Here is a 17,714-nt window from a genome sequence, read left to right on the forward strand (position 1 = left end):
AGCTTCATCTTCTCCCATCTGACTCTGGCTTCTGGAGAAGTGGCTGCTGGCTCCTTTTGTAAGGCACCCGGAAGTGCTCCAGGTGCTTGTTGGTCTACTTCTGGCAGCACTTCCGAGTGTGGTGGAACTGCTGCAATCAAGGGCTCGGCAGCAGCTGCAGCACCCCTGGTGGCATCCACGGAACCCAACAGGGCTGCATCCAACTACTGCTCCCATGGAGCCCCGTGGGAGTCCAAGGCACCGCTGCAACCCAGGGGAGCTGCCACATTACATTCATTACATCTTGCCTGAAGAAGGGGCCGGAGTTGCCTCGAAAACTTTGCACACTGTAATCTTTTTAGTTAGCCAATAAAAGGTGTCATTTTGCTTGACTTCTCACTACATTCATAATAGCTAACACGGTGCAACACCATGATTATGTATGTGTAAAATTGTCTGAGAGAAGAGGCTGAACATTAAGTGAAGAAATCTTTAACCAAGGTGCTTGTAAACAATTCCCTATTGTGTGTGTGTTTTTTTTTTTGGTTTTTTAAATATATCTCAATATGGTATTTTAATAAGCTGTCATCTTTCTTACATGCTTATTTGAATTTGAGTGGTAATATTAGTAATTTAAAAAGTCACCAGGTCCAAATGTGCTTGGCTTATTTACAGAATAGAGAAAGAGCACCTCTTGTTTGAGAAGGACACCCTGCTCAAGAAGCTTGTCGAAGCAGAGATGGATGGAGCGGCAGCCGCCAGACAAGTTTCTGCCCTTCGTGAAACAATTGGCAAATTGAGAAGTGTGAGCAAGAATAATGATGGGTGCATTGCGGCTGGTTTCTGATAATCTTGTATAGTATTGTATATCATACACAGCCTACAGTGACACTATTGAAATTTTATTAGTGTGTACACATTTTTATGTAAACATGACAGTCCATAAAGTCATACTAAGAACAGAGTTTAGCTATGTAGATGGCAAGCTTGTGACTGTTGATGAATGATCAGCTTTCAACATCTCATCTACAGTATAATTTAAGATATTTAAATACAAATCCAGATATCTCAGAATAGGTTCCTGTCTGTTTTGAGATATCTAAATTGCATCTCAGGGTATCTAAAAATAATTTCCTACTTATTTCAAGATATCTCAAATACATTTCAAGAGATCTTAAACTAGATGGGAAGTCCCACTGGAAACCATAGGAAATTTTAGAGGAAGTGACTTTGAGAGATATCACATTTGTATTTCAGATATCTTGAAACAGACATGCAGTTATTTTGGGATATATGAAATGTATTTTAGATATCTTGAAATATATTTGCAGATATCTCAAGATGTGTTCTTTTAAATTTTAATAACTGTAACACAAGTTTCAGATATCTTAAAGGGTAAACTGCATTTTTAAGATATCTGAAATTAATTTTGGGGTACCTCTAAATGTTAAATCCGCTTGCCTTACCGTGTTTATTCAGGATAGGATATGCATTTATTTACTAGTAAACATCTACTATTTTTACTGTAGTGCATCCATTTACTCTTCTGCTTTATGCTGCTTATCTGTGGCCTTGTCTTGTTTGCTCTTTAATGTACTGGAGAAGAAAATGCAAACATTTAAGCAAAGCACACTCACTTGCCCTGATAGCATTTTAAAATGAAGGTAGTAGCTCTAAAATGTAAAGAGGATCCCCGTCGTCGTCTTCTCAACTGTGACTGAACACTGTGTTTTAGTATTTACAGTACTCGTTAATTTTCAGTGTCACATCAGTATTTGATCTTTTTAACTTTCGTTAACTCCGCTCTTGACGGATGTTTATTTATAATGTGGAGGATGCACATGGAAATACTAGTTAAGCAAAGCTTGTCATTTTATTTTTACATAAAGTAAAAGGGAAGATATTATTAAGTGAATTAAGCAGCTGGGACTGGCGAGCTTTGTTAAGCTGAATAGCCTGCTCTCATCTAGATTGTTCTAAAGCACCAAATGTCTTTAGATTGTCAGGCATGGATACATTAATTTTTTTAACCCAACTTTGAATAGAAATATGGGAAACTGTTTCTCTTTTTTGGGCCACAGGAGAAGCGAATTTCTGGATCTGATGTGAATCTGTTGTCTAGACAGAAAGATTTGCTCTTGCAGAAGCTGGATACTTTTGAAACAACAAATCGAACTTTGAGAAACCTGCTGAGGGAGCAGCACAGTCTGGAGGTAGGTGATGCTGTTACATACATGGCATTGAACATCGGGATTTAGTGCATGGATAATAGAAAATAGTAATCAAGCTTAAACATGGAGCCTGTTAGAAACATTTTGTTGCATGGCTGTGGTATTCTAGGCACATTCCCTGTGGGCTAAGTGAATAACAATAAGTGCTTGTTGTTTGTTTAAAGGTCCTGCAAAGTTAAATTTGCTTCATTATACCATAGGAGCATAAAATAATATTTATGAAAGAATACTATCTACTGTTTGTGGCAGCCTGTCTTAAGTTGTTTCTTGTCTTGATTTACAGACTGATGCAATGAGGTTGACTGAGCAGAAGGAAGTCCTTTTGCAGAAGTTGACTGAGTCAGAAGCCGAGAATGCGGTGAGTTACTTCATAGCCCTCATTTAAACATAGCGATAACTCCTCAGTACAATAGACCAAGATTGGCAGGCAGTGTGGTGTCTTGGTTAAGGCTTTGGGCCTAGGACTTCAAACCCTGAGGTTGTTGCCAACTACAGGATTTGAACGCACATGTGACCATGAGCAAGTCAGTTCACTTGCCCTGGAATTGTAAAAACAAAAATAATGGAACCAATTGCATCTTAGACGCTTTGGAAAAAGGTGTCAGCCAAATAAGAAAATAACTAAAATGAGGATTCCACCTGCCATAATCTTGCAATAATAAATGTGGGAATTAACACGTTACTGAGACAGTGTAGTGAGGCAAAAATGACAAAACCTATGAGGCCCACAGTTAGTACTGTGTGAAATGAATTGTCTTGTTTCCTATAATGTCAAAGTAACATACAATTTTTGACTTGTGTTGTCAGAACCAGTCCTTTACCAGACAGTAAAACTATGCCAAGCATTTGCCCCCATCTGCTTTTCACACTGCTGACTCTTAACTCTTTTTAATTAATTTGAGTGCTTGTTTCTTTTTCTGTTCTATCTTTCAAGCGACTATTGGCAAAATTACAAGAGCGAGAAAGGGAGGTTGGACAGCTTCTTCTACAAGTTGAGACTGAAAAGGTGAATTTTGGAAGAGTGTTTTATTTATATTCGTTTATGTATGTACCATACAGTGGACATTACAAAAAGATGTGAAATTTGTTTTAGCACAAAGTTGTGATATTTTTTGTTTCAGTTTTGACACTTTTGCATTTTCTTCTAACCTTTTTAGCTATGTGGATGAATAACATTGCAGGTGTCTAAGTATTAATTTGGCTGTCCTTATATATCCATATGTTTAATTTGATATCTGCCTCTAGGCATGGATTTACATTTTGATACGAACAATTCTGATTTCCAGCTTCACATTTGCTCCTTTCTCCTCAATACCCAATAAAGCTCTATCTTTATTGTTAATCTAGTGAAGGCACCAACATCAAATAAATAAGGCCTAGTGTTTCTGTTGATATTATAATCCAGATACTGTATATTTTGCATCATTAGAAAGATTTAGAAAAATGTAACTAGTATGGAATGGCTATGTGTCATTTAAAGATTTTGAATTAATTTACAAAGTTTTCAGTTACAGCATTGCATGCCTCTTTTCTATAGGACAATGCAAGAACAACAGCTGAGCTTTCCAAAGCCCTTGAGACCACAAGAGCCCACTTGCAGGGACAGCTACGTAGTAAGGAAGCTGAAGGAAACCGTCTGACTGTCCAAATCAGGGTAACTCTTCTTTCTGTGTTTAGCTATCAGAAGCTTTTATTAATAAAAACTTCCATGACTGTGTCATGAGATTGAAGCTGGAGCTCAGCTAATTAGTCGCATTTAAACTGTGACCTATAGAAGAATTTGACAGTGACTGTGGATTTGGGAATATCCCATGTTGGTACAGACTGAGAAATCTTTACTTCACACCAGGAACCCATTACTTATTCATTTAGTGCTCTTTAATATAATCCAGTAGTGCCAAACTACCTCATAGCTGTTTGGAGTAGCAACTTTCTCAAGAAGGGCTGTTACTTAATTCAAGCGCTATAGTATTGTCCTGTAAATGGAATTACGTAGAGAAGAGTCTTGACCCCAATTGCGTGCCGTGACCACATTACTCCTCAGTTGACTTGTATTTACAGGCCAGCTGTGCCACATTAAATTTTCTTCAAAACTGTGCTACCGTTTTACAGAAAATATTTGTTTCAGCAATTCATTTGATAGCTGTGATTACACTATTTTCAATATTCATTACAGTATATTGTAAATATTACTTGGCCTACAATGAGAAGGTGCTATATAAATTATTTGTTGTAGTAGTATTATTAGTTGAAGCTAGTCTAACTGGTGCAGAAGAATTGCAAATGAGGAAAGAAACAGTTAGTTCTGCAACACCACAGACAGAAACAATTTAAGAAAATACTACAAATAGTATAGTTTTACCTTTAATATATTTATTCTGCCCTGTTACCTTGCCCTGTTAGTACCTTGATGAACCTTTCTTTCTAGCTTTGTATTATAACTGAGTTTGATTTATATAGCTCAATTTGATTGTTTAAAATATTTCACATCCACTTCCAAGGTCCTCATGCCTGCCCTTTTGTAATATTTGCAGAAGTACTTTTTCTGTTCGCATTTTGTATTTGACAAGTTATTACAAAGTTGTTGGTGGAGATATATTAAATGATTACTTAAAGAGTATGTGTTACAATAGAACTGTTGAGGAGTCCTTTGATTAAAATAAAGAAGTTATCTATGGTGTTTTAAATAAGAGTTGTTTTAATTCCTGGTGTAGTTAGAATTCAATTTAGGGAGCTAAAGAGTCATATACTGTATATACTCGTGTACAAGTCGGGTCTCGAAACCCGAATAATTGATCATAAAATCAGACCCTGACTTATACGCCCGTTCAAAACTACCACACTTTTTTTAAAATATTTTTTAACATCATCTTGCTTCCTCTAATCTTGCACAAGTTTCTCAGAAACATCGAATTTTGTTGCAGCAGCGCAATTACCAATTTCTTCAATGACTTTGAATTTAAAACCAGCTTCATTTTGTTTTCTGATCGAACGTTCCATCGTAGATGAGGGATGCTCTTACGATAAAGGTGTATGAGGGTGTGAGATACAAAAAACACAAAACAGTGCAAACGTCGTTTCATACAGAATAGTATGGGTATTACTGTGTGGTAACAATACATTGGGGGAAAAAAAAGGCCATGTGCTCCGTGGTTACTCTCAGGTGGGTGTTAGCATATCACAATCTCTTGGACCAATAGCGTGAGTTTTCCACATTTGACTTTCTGGAAACACAATTTTTAGAAATTGGTGAATGTATAAATTAATATAAAAGAGTATCAAGCAGTTAATTCTAGCAAGAAATAGCCCATTGTATATTTTCTATGTTACATTATTTGTTATTGCATAGAACTTAGAGCGGACCATGGCCCAGCAACAAGGGGAGATGGATCATCTCTTGGAACAACTGAAGGAATTGAAAAGACAATGTGATACAGATAAAGAAGCACTGAAGAGGGCCACACGGGCACAGAAGCAGCGGGCGGAGCGCTGTGAAGACACAGTCGAACAGCTTAACACGCAGCTTATTGACAAGGTGATATTTTAGGTGGTAACCGCTACCGGTTTGAAGAATTCGATGATTGAATCGAATTTCTAGTTTTGATTAAATGCAGACATAGTTAGTATCTTTATTTATGTAAAAGAGAAAATGTAACATGACAAGTGATGTGGTAATCCAACTGGATTTGGGAAAGCCATCTGGAGACCAGGCTTGTCAGGAGTTTACTCAATCTTGTGTTGAAAGGCAGGCCAGCATTGGGTCTTGATGGAGGGAGTTGGCGAGCCCACATTCATGTGCAGCCAGGAATGGTTTGGCCAGTTTCCTCATTAGCGCTCTGGGGTATGTAATTAACACCTACACCCGCTTAAATGGAGCCTAAGCAGGATAGTGAGGTAGCTGAGGGAGAGTCAGTCAGTGTAACGGAGAGGAGGCATTGCAGTCTGAGACCCTGTGAGAGACTGAATAATGGTGCTCCGAGGGTTGTCCCAGCTGTGCAGTCTTTAGGTGGAGGGGGATGTTGGTAAAGCCTCATAGGGATTCTGTTGACACAAAGGGAGCATAAGGGAAGAGAGCGGACTGACTCTGTGCATCCTGGCAGGTGCTGAAGGAGGCAAGCAGGATGAGAGCTCATAAAAAGGGGACTGCAGCTGACAGCATCTCCGTTATCTGAAAAAGACCAGTTGGTGTGAGATGGGGAAAGAGAGGTGCGCTGGACTGGCATGAAATTGTAACCCTATGCGCAGATGGTTTTACATTTTTACATGACCACTGGTTTTTATGGAACATTTATTTTATTTGATTAAGACTGCAGTTTATTCTTGATACACTGCTAATAACAGCACTATGGAGTGTACTCTTGCTGTGTATGGGTCCTGATTGCCCAGCTCATCTTGGTCATGACTGTCAACAGTCCTGGGTTCAAAGACTTGATGGCAGCTGCAGCCAACTTGGACCATTGCAAATCTCCTTAACATATGAATTAGTTTTCCATTTTTTTATTTTTGCAGAAGCATTGTTTTAATTGCTTACATACATCATCTTTTATTCATATGCAGGAGTCGCAACTGGCAGATGCCTTAGCAGCAGCTGAGACCTGGAGGAGTCGGCACAGCCAGACAGTGAAGGAGAAGAACCAGTTGGAGATGGAGATCACAGTCTTGAACAAGTCAGAGCAGAATTTATTCTGGTGATTTGTTGTGAGACAAGCACATATTTTGTGTGGATGTCTTATGGCCCTAGCCTTATTATGGTTAAGGATCAGGATCAATGTGACAGTCCAAAAATACTCCACTTAAAATAATTTGTGCAGTTTTCAGCACATAGAATCTGCAAACTTTCAGAACAATACTTGCCAAAACAGCTACAATATTAACGTGATTTCATCATTTGTTTTAATACTTTATTTATTAAAACCATTTAAGCTGTATATATAGTACTACAACTCTTTTCAGTCATGCATAAAAATATCCAGGTGATTCTAAATTGGCCTGAATTGAATGATTGCATGTGTGTGTTTTTAAGTGTGCACTGCAGTGGGCTGGCACTTCATCCCTTGATGGTTCCCAACTTGTGCTTTGTGTAGTTGGAATAGACAGTGGCTTCAAATAACCCTATTTTGAATAAATACGTTGGGTTAGGAACATGGATGGATGGATTTTATGTCCGTTTACAAAGAACAGGTTTTGGATTTTTGTATATCTGCTTTACATTTTACCATACATTACAGTTGCAGCTCTTTCTTGGTCCTTTCTAGCCGAGTTGCCGATTTGACAGATCAGCTACACAATTTAGAGGACAAGGGGCGAGCAGAGAGGGAAGGTTTGCTGGATAGGCTGCACCGACTGACCTCCGAGAGCACCTCCTGCAAGTTGGAAAATGAACGACTCAAGGTAACTTAAAAAAACAAAACAAAACAAAAAAATTTCAAATAGATTAGATTAACCTTGTAATTAGTGCATGGAATAGAAAATTCTTTGTGCATTTTGTAGTGTTGAGATGCTAATTATGACAGTCAGATCTTTGTGGTTCTACATATTTAAATATGTAAAAAATAAATGTTATCCAAAATATAGCTAATTAGAACAAAATAACTGAACGTGAAATATTTTGTTCTGTGATGCCAGGCTGACACTCGCCATCCTCTATTCACATGTACATTTGTTAACTATGAATATGCATGTGTTTGTTGCTACAGCCCCATTGGTGGCGTTCATCTATAGATCACCTACTAAAGTTAACTCGTGTTTAGCTGTCAATTCCTTAAAGAAGGAAATTGATGAGAATGAAAACCTGCAGCCAAAGGGTGTCTCCGAACTGAACTTGAGAGATTGCACTGAGAGATAATGTTCTGAATTGAATGTGTCTGTTTATTGTTAGGTTTATTCTTGACTAGTCAAAGTACCTGGCGTTGCCAGTATAAATAAACGGGGAAAAGCTTTCTGTTGGAAATTAACATGGCTAAACACAACCCATGATGAGACATACACTTAGACAAAAGCAGCAGGACAATTAAACTGTTATCCAGATTAGTTGAGAAGAAAACTCATACATATCCTGTGGACTTTAAGACTGCACTATGGCCAGGAGAAAACTCGTTGTGCTAATGACAATGCCTTCTTGTAGCTGTAGCGTATTCCTGCTGCCTGTAGTCCTGGCACTGGTTTTTGTGATGCCCCAACTATTCTAACCCCTCTCCTCAATATGACACACTGTATATCCTGTATATGAAGTTGGACCAATGGCAAGGCACATGCAAAATGTGAAAATTGATTCACCCATATTTGCATGACTTGTGAAGAGACATCTGAACAGCTTATTTATTTTGATTGAAGTTTATCAAATTGCTTAGCTGAAATTAAAAATAACAAAATGATTCTATTCAAATTTTGTGCATTTTTGTAACTATAAAAGATGTGCTTTTCTTGTGTATATACTGACCAGTCATATCTTTTGTTTTGTAGATTTTGCATAGTTTCTTATTTTAGATGTGTTAATTTGAATTGACCTATTCTGAGTGAACATTGAGTGGTATGCGAGTTGTGCCAATGCTGGCTACTATGGAGGCCCTGAACTGGATTAAGAGGGTTCAGTAGTGTGACTAGTGTCAAGTTCTGTAAATTCGACTTGAAACTTTACCATGACAGTTCACTAATCTTTATGCATTTTTGATTCATAGTTGTGAGGTTTGCAGTTTGTTACAGGCTAAAACTGTTTTTCTAGTCACACATATACTGTTGAGTCCTCAGTTTTACTAAACAGTCATGTTTTCTGAGACTTCCCCCACCTTCATTTCCAGATGTTTTTATTTATTATTTTTGTAGGCCAGTATCTCTGCAAATGAGGAGAAAATAAATATTTCCCAGACGGAGGTTCAGCAACTAAAAGCTTCAATCAAACAATATGAGAATCTGATAGATAACTACAAATCACAGGTTTGTTACCAAAAAAATAAAAACAAATGGAGGGAAAATATTTTCAAGTATAATAGCCACGTTACTCCAAAATAAAACACTTGTAAGAACTATTTTACATTTGTTCAAGAAAGTTGTTGAAGAATTGCTCTAATGAAGCAGCATTTTCAGGAACGTTGTTTCTCTGAGATTGTCCTAGTGTACCTCAGTTGGCTGTTGGTTTTGATTTTTAAAGGTCTTGTTCCTCATAGATACTGAAGACTCGCACGGAGGCAGATGAGTACTGCCTGAAATTGGAAATGGCTGAACGAGAAAGTCAAAAGTTGCACGAGGAAGTGAACAAAGAAGTTGCGCTGGTTCGGAAGCAACTTCAAGGCCGTCTGACTGAGCTCGAGCCCCTTCCAGAGCTCCTCAAGGCCACCGAGCTCAAGCTACAGGACTGTCAGGAGCAGGTGCAGAGTTATGAAAAGAAGACGGTTGAACAATCCACTATCCTCACCGAACTCCGGGTCAAGGTGAGGACCTGCCAGGGCAAACAGATCAGCAGACATGTGCCCAGATAGCGCAGAACTGTTTTTAATCATTGATGCAGGCAGCTGGTAGTGTTAGAACAGGGTGATGACATTCTTTGCCACAGGTATATCCAGAATCATTACCAACGTGATATTTCTGATTGACTGGGTTAAGCAAGACATTGGACAAAAGTAGCCATTCTTTTACAACACCTTTAACTTTGTTCTTCATACAAACTGAACTTAGCTATTGAACCTGTGATGTTTTACCTGAAGTAGGGGGGGGTTCAAGAACCATTTTTAACTGCCAGGCTGCATTTCGGCAGATGGAGAGCCTATTACCTTTCTGTTAGTCCAATGCAACCTTAATTTTACCAGTTGTTAGCTTTTGGCTTTTAGACATTTTTATACATAATGTGCAAGGTAGATTACAGTGTATTTATAACGGCAAGAGTTATAGAAACCATGTGCATATGCAGGATTAGTCAATATGCTAACTTTAGCACATTATTACAGAATAACAACAGATACCAAAAGTCTGTGATAGTGGCAACTTATAAAGTAAACTGACAACTTGAATGGCCTGTTTTTAATTTAACACTTTTTTGTCATAGAATCAATTGTAGTTCATTTGTAATAGTGTGTAAGTTGTGCTCACACTGTGTAAAGGAAAGCAAAAAAGCTCTGTTGAGCTCTTACTGCTTTAACACTAGAATTACCAGAGCCTACGAAAAACTCGTAGGTCCGTCCCACCTTAAATTGCTTCGCACCTCTCCATCAGCGTCTTTTGTCCTGTAAATGTGTTGATAAGCAGCAAGCAGCCTGCAGTTTTCTCAGCTCAAGTCTGTTTACCTGCGTGTCAGTTGTTTGGAGTTGTATAGAGTGAGATGTCAAACAAAATGACACCTTTTATAAATACTATATCGTTATTTGGAACACATGCATTTCATGTGTGTTCCGTGTCTACAACAATCTATGTACATTAAACACATCGTTAAAACAGAAACGTTTTTCATGTTTTAGTAATAATTGACAAAATGTAGACATGGTGTATAATGTGTTAAGCCTGAATTCCAAATATCAAATAAACACATTCACAAAAGGTACAAATAACGAGAACAAGTGTGCTTCTATTCAAGAATATAACTGCAGAAAAAGAACCTGCGTTAGGGTGCGACATTGACATGCATTTGTTACGACCGCTTCGGTGGCGCAACAGTATCGACTGTTGACTAGTAATCAAAACTTTATGGGTTCGATCCCAGACGACTCCGTTTTGAGAAGTGAACTGCTCTTATTCTTACTATTTTAGAATAAAAACATACATTTGATTTCAGTCTGTAATAGCCGGTATAAATGTATGATACTTGTAAAGGTTAGCTTTATATAGCTTTATATATATAAGCTTTATATATATAATATAATATGCGTCTGTGAAGATATTAATCCATCTATCCATCCTTAAATTTTTTGTTTTTAAGCCTCTGACATCTTATTTAAGCAACCCCCCTGCATTTGTTATGCTGAGTTACTGTAGCTGTAAAGACAAAAAGAGCTGTATGTAAGTAAACTTCAAAGAAACAAAGGAAAACAGATAAAAAGATAATTTAGGAGTAATAAGAGTAAATCCTACCTATAAATTCTGTGCAAGGGCAGTTTGTAGAGTTTGATCAAGTGAGGTTCACTTCAGTTTGAGTGGACTTACTTGAGACAACTTTGTCAACAGTTGTATAATATTACAGTTGAAGTAAAAGATCTGTTGTCTGTCATAAAAGCTATAGAAATGCCCAATGTCTCTAATTAGCCACTGCTATCTTTTGCACTATGTCATTGTTCATTTTTAAAAACAGTTAGTGTAGAGCAAATACACTGCCTGGCCAAAAAAAAAGTCACCACCAAAAAAAAAAGTTCACACACTCTAATATTTCGTTGGACCGCCTTTAGCTTTGATTACGGCACGCATTCGCTGTGGCATTGTTTCAATAAGCTTCTGCAATTTCACAAGATTTAGTTCCATCCAGTGTTGCATTAATATAAATACCTGGGAGTGCAGCTGGACGATAAATTGGACTGGACTGCCAATACTGATTCTCTGTGCAAGAAAGGACAGAGCCGCCTGTACTTCCTTAGAAGACTGGCATCCTTCAACATCTGCAGTAAGATGCTGCAGATGTTCTATCAGATGGTTGTGGCGAGTGCCCTCTTCTACGCAGTGGTGTGCTGGGGAGGCAGCATTAAGAAGAAGGATGCCTCACGCCTGGACAAACTGGTGAGGAAGGCAGGCTCTATTGTTGGCATAGAGCTGGACGGTTTGACATCCGTAGCAGAGCAACGGGCACTCAGCAGGCTCCTATCAATTATGGAGAATCCACTACATCCATTAAACAGTGTCATCTCCAGACAGAGGAGCAGTTTCAGCGACAGACTGCTGTCACTGTCCTGCTCCACTGACAGACTGAGAAGATCATTCCTCCCCCAAACTATGCGACTCTTCAATTCCACCAGAGGGGGTAAACGTTGAACATTATTCAAGTTATTGTCTGTTTTTTACCTGCGTTTTTTATTACTCTTTAATTTTTTTGCTGCTGGAGTATGTGAATTTCCCCCTGGGATTAATAAAGTATCTATTTATCTATCTATCTAATTTTTCACCAAGATCTTGCATTGATGATGGTAAAGTCTGACCGCTGCGCAAAGCCTTCTCCAGCATATCCCAAAGATTCTCAATGGGGTTAAGGTCTGGACTCTGTGGTGGCCAATCCATGACCTTCTTCCATTGCTCCAGAGTCCAATCTTTATGCTCCCTAGCAAATTGAAGCCTTTTTTTCCAGTTTGCCTCACTGATTAGTGGTTTTCTTACAGCTACACAGCTGTTCAGTCCCAATCCCTTGAGTTCCCTTCGCATTGTGCGTGTGGAAATGCTCATACTTTCACTATTAAACATAGACCTGAGTTCTACTGTTGTTTTTCTTCGATTTGATTTCACCAAACGTTTAAGTGATCGCCGATCACGATCATTCAGGATTTTTTTCCGGCCACATTTCTTCCTCGAAGACAATGGGTCCCCACTATCCTTCCAGTTTTTAATAATGCGTTGGACAGTTCTTAACCCAATTTTAGTAGTTTCTGCAATCTCCTTAGATGTTTTCTCTGCTTGATGCATGCCATTGATTTGACCCTTCTCAAACAGACTAACATCTTTTCCACGACCACGTGATGTGTCTTTCGACATGGTTGTTTAAGAAATGAGAAGCAGCTCATTGCACCAGTTGGGGTTAAATATCTTGTTGCCAGCTGAAAGATAATCGCCCATGCAGTAATTATCCAATAGGAGGCTCGTATCTATTTGCTTAGTTAAATCCAGGTGGCGACTTTTTTTTTGACCAGGCAGTGTATTTAAGTAGCTGTAAGTAGTGAGAAGTCAAGCAAAATGACACTTTTATTGGCTAACTAAAAAGATTACAATAAGCAAGCTTTCGAGGCAACTCAGGCCCTTCTTCATTGATAATGGCTAACACGGCACAACACCCTAGTACTTAAGTAGTTGTATTAAATACTGGGGGGAGTACACAGAGGATTACAAAAAGTAATCTTAATTTGTTCCTTCTTTTACCTTGCACCCCCAATGGACCCCAAATTTTAGCTGAATATCATATTCATTCTGGAAAGGTTCAGTATCAGAATTCATTTATTGCAACTGGCCTTAGCTATTCTCTTTCTGCAGGTAGAACAGCAGGGCAGCCAAGTAGAAAGTGTTCGGGAGAAGAATGTCACACTTGTGGAGGAGAACAAAGTTCTGCATCAAAAAATAGATATTCTGGAGAGGTAAGTGGTACTACTGTACTTCTAGTGCAGTCCCAATATAACAGGCATTTTGACACAGGGCCCCTAACTTAATCATTCTGGTAAGGTTAGATGGCTCAGTCATTCAAGAATAAAGAGCCGTCTGTTTGAGGGTTAAGCCCTTGTATAACTTTACAACCATCAAATGCCTCTGTGCTTGCAGTTTTTTAAGGTACCATTCAGGAGATTATTTAGTCTCATTTTTTGGCAAGCATTTTAACAATTTGAAAAGCAAGCATGTTGATTTCAATGCAAAATGCAATGCAGGGGAATGGAAGAGGGTCTAGGTTAACATTTGTATTTATAAAGATATTCATATTTTGTCGGTGTGGGGTGTAATGGCTATAATTGAGAGAATCATAGCTTTATTTTTACAAAAAAAAAGCTTTAGGTATACATCATTTTAACAATGCATACAATTTTATTAGGAGCATAGTCGGGTTAGCTTTGAACCTGCAGACCTATAGCCTTTTTTTTAATTCACTAATTTCCTCTGCTTTAACATTTTTAGTAAAGTTTATTGTGCCATGTGTTTTGTTGATGGATGAGTGGAACTCGCCAAGTTAGTCACTAGGTTGGTCTACTCTACCACACAGAAAGACGCGCACACACACAGAGACCCTATCCACACAGGTACATATGAGTGATGCCTTCAATGCCTATCACTCCTCAGCATTCCGTCTAGGGACTCACTATCTTCTGTGAGAACCACATATTGGTGTCCACGGATGTAGCGCAGACCTAAATGCTGCTTTGGTTCTGAAGAATATCCTAGACACATGAAGGCTGATATACCCATTGGTTATAAGCCATTTATCAGTCAGCCATGTTTTACTTCTACCGCACTGTTCTTCATGTTAGCAGGTCAGCCTGCTAACCCTGTAATAAAAGAAAGTAGCAGTGTTCCCTTAACCAGGTGTCCTGTATTTACCTTATTACTTGAGCCACTCTAGATATAAGTGCAAAGTATGGAAATTTAAAAGCAATGTGCTACTACCAACTGAAGGAAAAACAATGCAAAATATGAACAGCAAAGTCTGGATGTATATAGACTTAGAAAGCTTACTGAAGGTGAGTAGCAATGTCAAAAAAGGGTGTTGTCCTGGGCGGCTTTTAGATTTAATATTCAGGCTGATGCACGAGTTGCATTCTCTTTAAATCCTGATGAAATGGTGTCTCTGTCGTCGCTCTCAGACAGGACGTTATTTATATCTGAAATTCATGTGATGTTGTGGACCTTGTGATATTACACATTGTATTATTAGCTAGCTAGCCTGGTGATTTAAATTGCTCTGCTTACATTTTTTTATCTTTGTACTTTTATTTGTGTGATTTTGTGCTGTCTCCAGTTCTTTCATTATTAATTTACAAGTTGTTTGATTAGCTTAAACAAAGAGTACCATATAAATAAAGAATACACAAATGTATTTGGGTTTTAAATTGCCTTTAAATGGCCCCTTAAAGTTAATTAAGGTCCGTTTGAACAAGAATTTGCTACTATAGCAGATTGCAGCTTTTTTTTGTTATAGATTTAATATAGTGTTTGTAGTTCAAAAATTGATTTTATCTGTACAGCACACCGTGCCTTTTTAGCCTTTAATTTTGTTCCTCAGTATAAAACGTCAACAGCGTGTGTTACTGTTCAATTTTTTTGTTTTGTTTTTTTCTCCCCCAAGTCCTCCCCTGCTCTATGTGTGAGTAGTACAGTGTTTTCCTCTTAGTGTGCATATTTTGTGTTTTTCTCAAATGCATCATAGATTTAAATTGTAGATTAAATCAAAAGCAGAGTGTGTAAACCCTGCAGTCGGCTGGAATCCGCTTTCTTCATAATGTTGGAAGAATATGCTCTGTCTCCATCCAGTACAGGAAAAGTATACTCAGATATTGGATGAATGGATGGACATGCATATTCATTATTAACATGTTTCAGTCACTGTTAATCTTAATATTTAGAGTATTAAATCCCAGCTCTCTATTACTGGTAACTACAAGAGCATATACAGGTATGCTGCTTCATTTACATTTACTTATTTGGCTGACACCTTTGTCAAAGGCGACGTACAACATTTATGATACAATTGGTTACGTTTCTTTTTGTTTTTCCCAATTGGAGCACAGGCAAGTCAGGTGACTTGCTTGTGGTCGCACAGTGTCAGTAGCGGGATTCGAACCCACAACCTTTGAGTAGTTTGCCATTACTGACTTCCACTGCCAGGGCAAGAAAGGTATGCCTGACAGGCATGGCATGGAAAAAGATGGAATATCTTAGCAGAAAGCTGCCTACCAGTTTTCACAATTACTGTACACAGTCACTCTCTATCATGTAGTGCCTTTCACATCTGTTTATTCATCTATTATATACTGCCTTTTACATATGTATTTTCATCCATCCACACACCCACCTCCATCTTCATACTTGCCCTTTTCAATGTTGATGTTTATTTCTACATCTCCAGCCTTTTTTCATTTTCAGTACAGGAGTGTCTATAGACAGAAGGGCATAGTTAGCATGATACATATGCCAATGGAGTTACAAGGGAACCATTGAATAACTTAAACTACTACAATTAACAATGGAAATTAGGCATGGTGTTCCCCCCCCAAAGACGGTTGTAAATTTGCTCATATTCAACCTCTCAGGCCTTGTTTGCTCTGATCTCAAGTCCACTTTTGTATCAGCACTCCATATATGGAGGTTTTCTTTCTGTGCCAGATTTTGTTATCTCACTTTTAAATGCCAATGTTAAGCCTATGCCATTTAAGTGAATGGAGAGGAAATCTTAAATGGAAAAGTTTGATGTGAGTGGAGGGTGGATGGAAGGCAATGTGGCAGATGGACTTTGAGACTAACACACTGACTGACTCAAACAGAAACATTATTTAGGAGAGCCAGGTAGGCAATAGCATCCAGAATTCAACTGGTGTAAATGGTATTCCACCCAAAAGGAATTGTGTAATTCTGTAATTGCAATTTTTCAGTTATTGAGGAGTGAAAGTATGGAAAAGGGCAACAGTGCACCTCTGAAGAACAGCTAGCTAACACTGAGCTTGAAGGAGACAAAGGCATGTTGTATTCACATGCTCTTTGACTATTCAGAGCACTGAGCTGTGATATTTCAGCTTTTCACATCACTGCATTCATGTGGTTTTCTAGTTGGACTTTTCAGAAAATCACAGGTGATTTGTTACTTGGGCTGCAAAAATAAAAAAGCAATTAAAAATAAATGGCATTTTTGTGTAAATAAAGAGCAAAATAATATTAAATATGTGCATTTTGACCAAAAACTGCAAGTCACAACTCAGACGGGTTTGTTTTCATCAAATTGTCCGACTTGTAGCTCCAATTTTATAGTGCGTTCACACAGAATTTCCGACTCAGATTTCCCGTAAATGCAGAGTAACACTGCTGCTCATTTCTCTCTGTGAGTAGCTGATTTTCAGCAGGTTGCCATCTCCCTGGCAGAGAATGTTTGTTTACAGTCATTCTTTTTTGCCATGTATTGCTTTGTATGTTATTGGTGTGGTACTTTTGTGAATTTGTTTATTTGTTGTGTTTTGCTTGAAGTTGATGTGAAGTTTTCTATCTTGGCTGGAAAGCTGGGCCTGCCATTGACCTTTATCCTGGATGTCCCTTTATAATAAATTGTAGCCATTTATGGGAAGGTTACGTGAATTTGCACGGTGCCTCACTGAAGGAGTGTTACACCTTAACTAACAAATATGTCCACCCAAGGAAAAGGTATATCCACTTAAAGGCAGGGCACAGTTAGCATGACACATTGGCCAGTGGGGTTATGAGAGAACTGTTCAATAACTTAAAGCAGGGGTTCTGAAACTCGGTCTTGGGCTCCACTGTGGCTTCAGGTTTTTCTTTCAACCAGATTCCTAATCAGTTACGGCTGATAACACTGATCTCATTTAATTAGCTAATATTTTTTTCTATTCTTATTCTACATTCAGAAAAGCACAGCAGCATGATTTTTACATTTATAAGATATTTATAAATATTTCTATTTTGCTATAGATTTAAATGTTGATCTGTTTTGTGATTTGTTATATTTTGCCCTTTCTCTGTGCAGTTTGCCCCCTTCATTGTATCTTAATAATGACAACTAAAAATGAACCCGGGCAAACAACACTGCATCATGAAAGGCTGCAAGTACTTTAGTGTCAGATCCACTAATTAGTAAATAATGGATTAATTAAACAATTAGAACACCTGGAAAAGTAGAATGAA

General features: G+C 38.2%; 1 protein-coding gene across 4 annotated transcripts in view; it reads left to right on the plus strand.

Annotated features, from left to right (window-relative positions):
* Positions 1 to 17,714, plus strand: part of odf2a (outer dense fiber of sperm tails 2a) — a 42,345-nt gene that overhangs the window by 21,159 nt on the left and 3,472 nt on the right. For 2 of the 4 annotated variants that reach the window (XM_051931794.1, XM_051931795.1), the window contains exons 6-16: positions 655 to 784; positions 2,061 to 2,192; positions 2,494 to 2,568; positions 3,145 to 3,216; positions 3,748 to 3,864; positions 5,560 to 5,745; positions 6,768 to 6,898; positions 7,466 to 7,601; positions 9,033 to 9,143; positions 9,374 to 9,637; positions 13,359 to 13,459. In XM_051931794.1, coding sequence (XP_051787754.1) covers positions 655 to 784; positions 2,061 to 2,192; positions 2,494 to 2,568; positions 3,145 to 3,216; positions 3,748 to 3,864; positions 5,560 to 5,745; positions 6,768 to 6,898; positions 7,466 to 7,601; positions 9,033 to 9,143; positions 9,374 to 9,637; positions 13,359 to 13,459 — 1,455 coding nt within the window. The remainder of the gene's footprint in view (positions 1 to 654; positions 785 to 2,060; positions 2,193 to 2,493; positions 2,569 to 3,144; positions 3,217 to 3,747; positions 3,865 to 5,559; positions 5,746 to 6,767; positions 6,899 to 7,465; positions 7,602 to 9,032; positions 9,144 to 9,373; positions 9,638 to 13,358; positions 13,460 to 17,714) is intronic. The other 2 variants (XM_051931796.1, XM_028808599.2) reach the window with 1 other exon arrangement.

This window comes from Erpetoichthys calabaricus, chromosome 9 (assembly GCF_900747795.2).
Source record: "Erpetoichthys calabaricus chromosome 9, fErpCal1.3, whole genome shotgun sequence".
Classification (NCBI taxonomy): domain Eukaryota; kingdom Metazoa; phylum Chordata; class Cladistia; order Polypteriformes; family Polypteridae; genus Erpetoichthys; species Erpetoichthys calabaricus.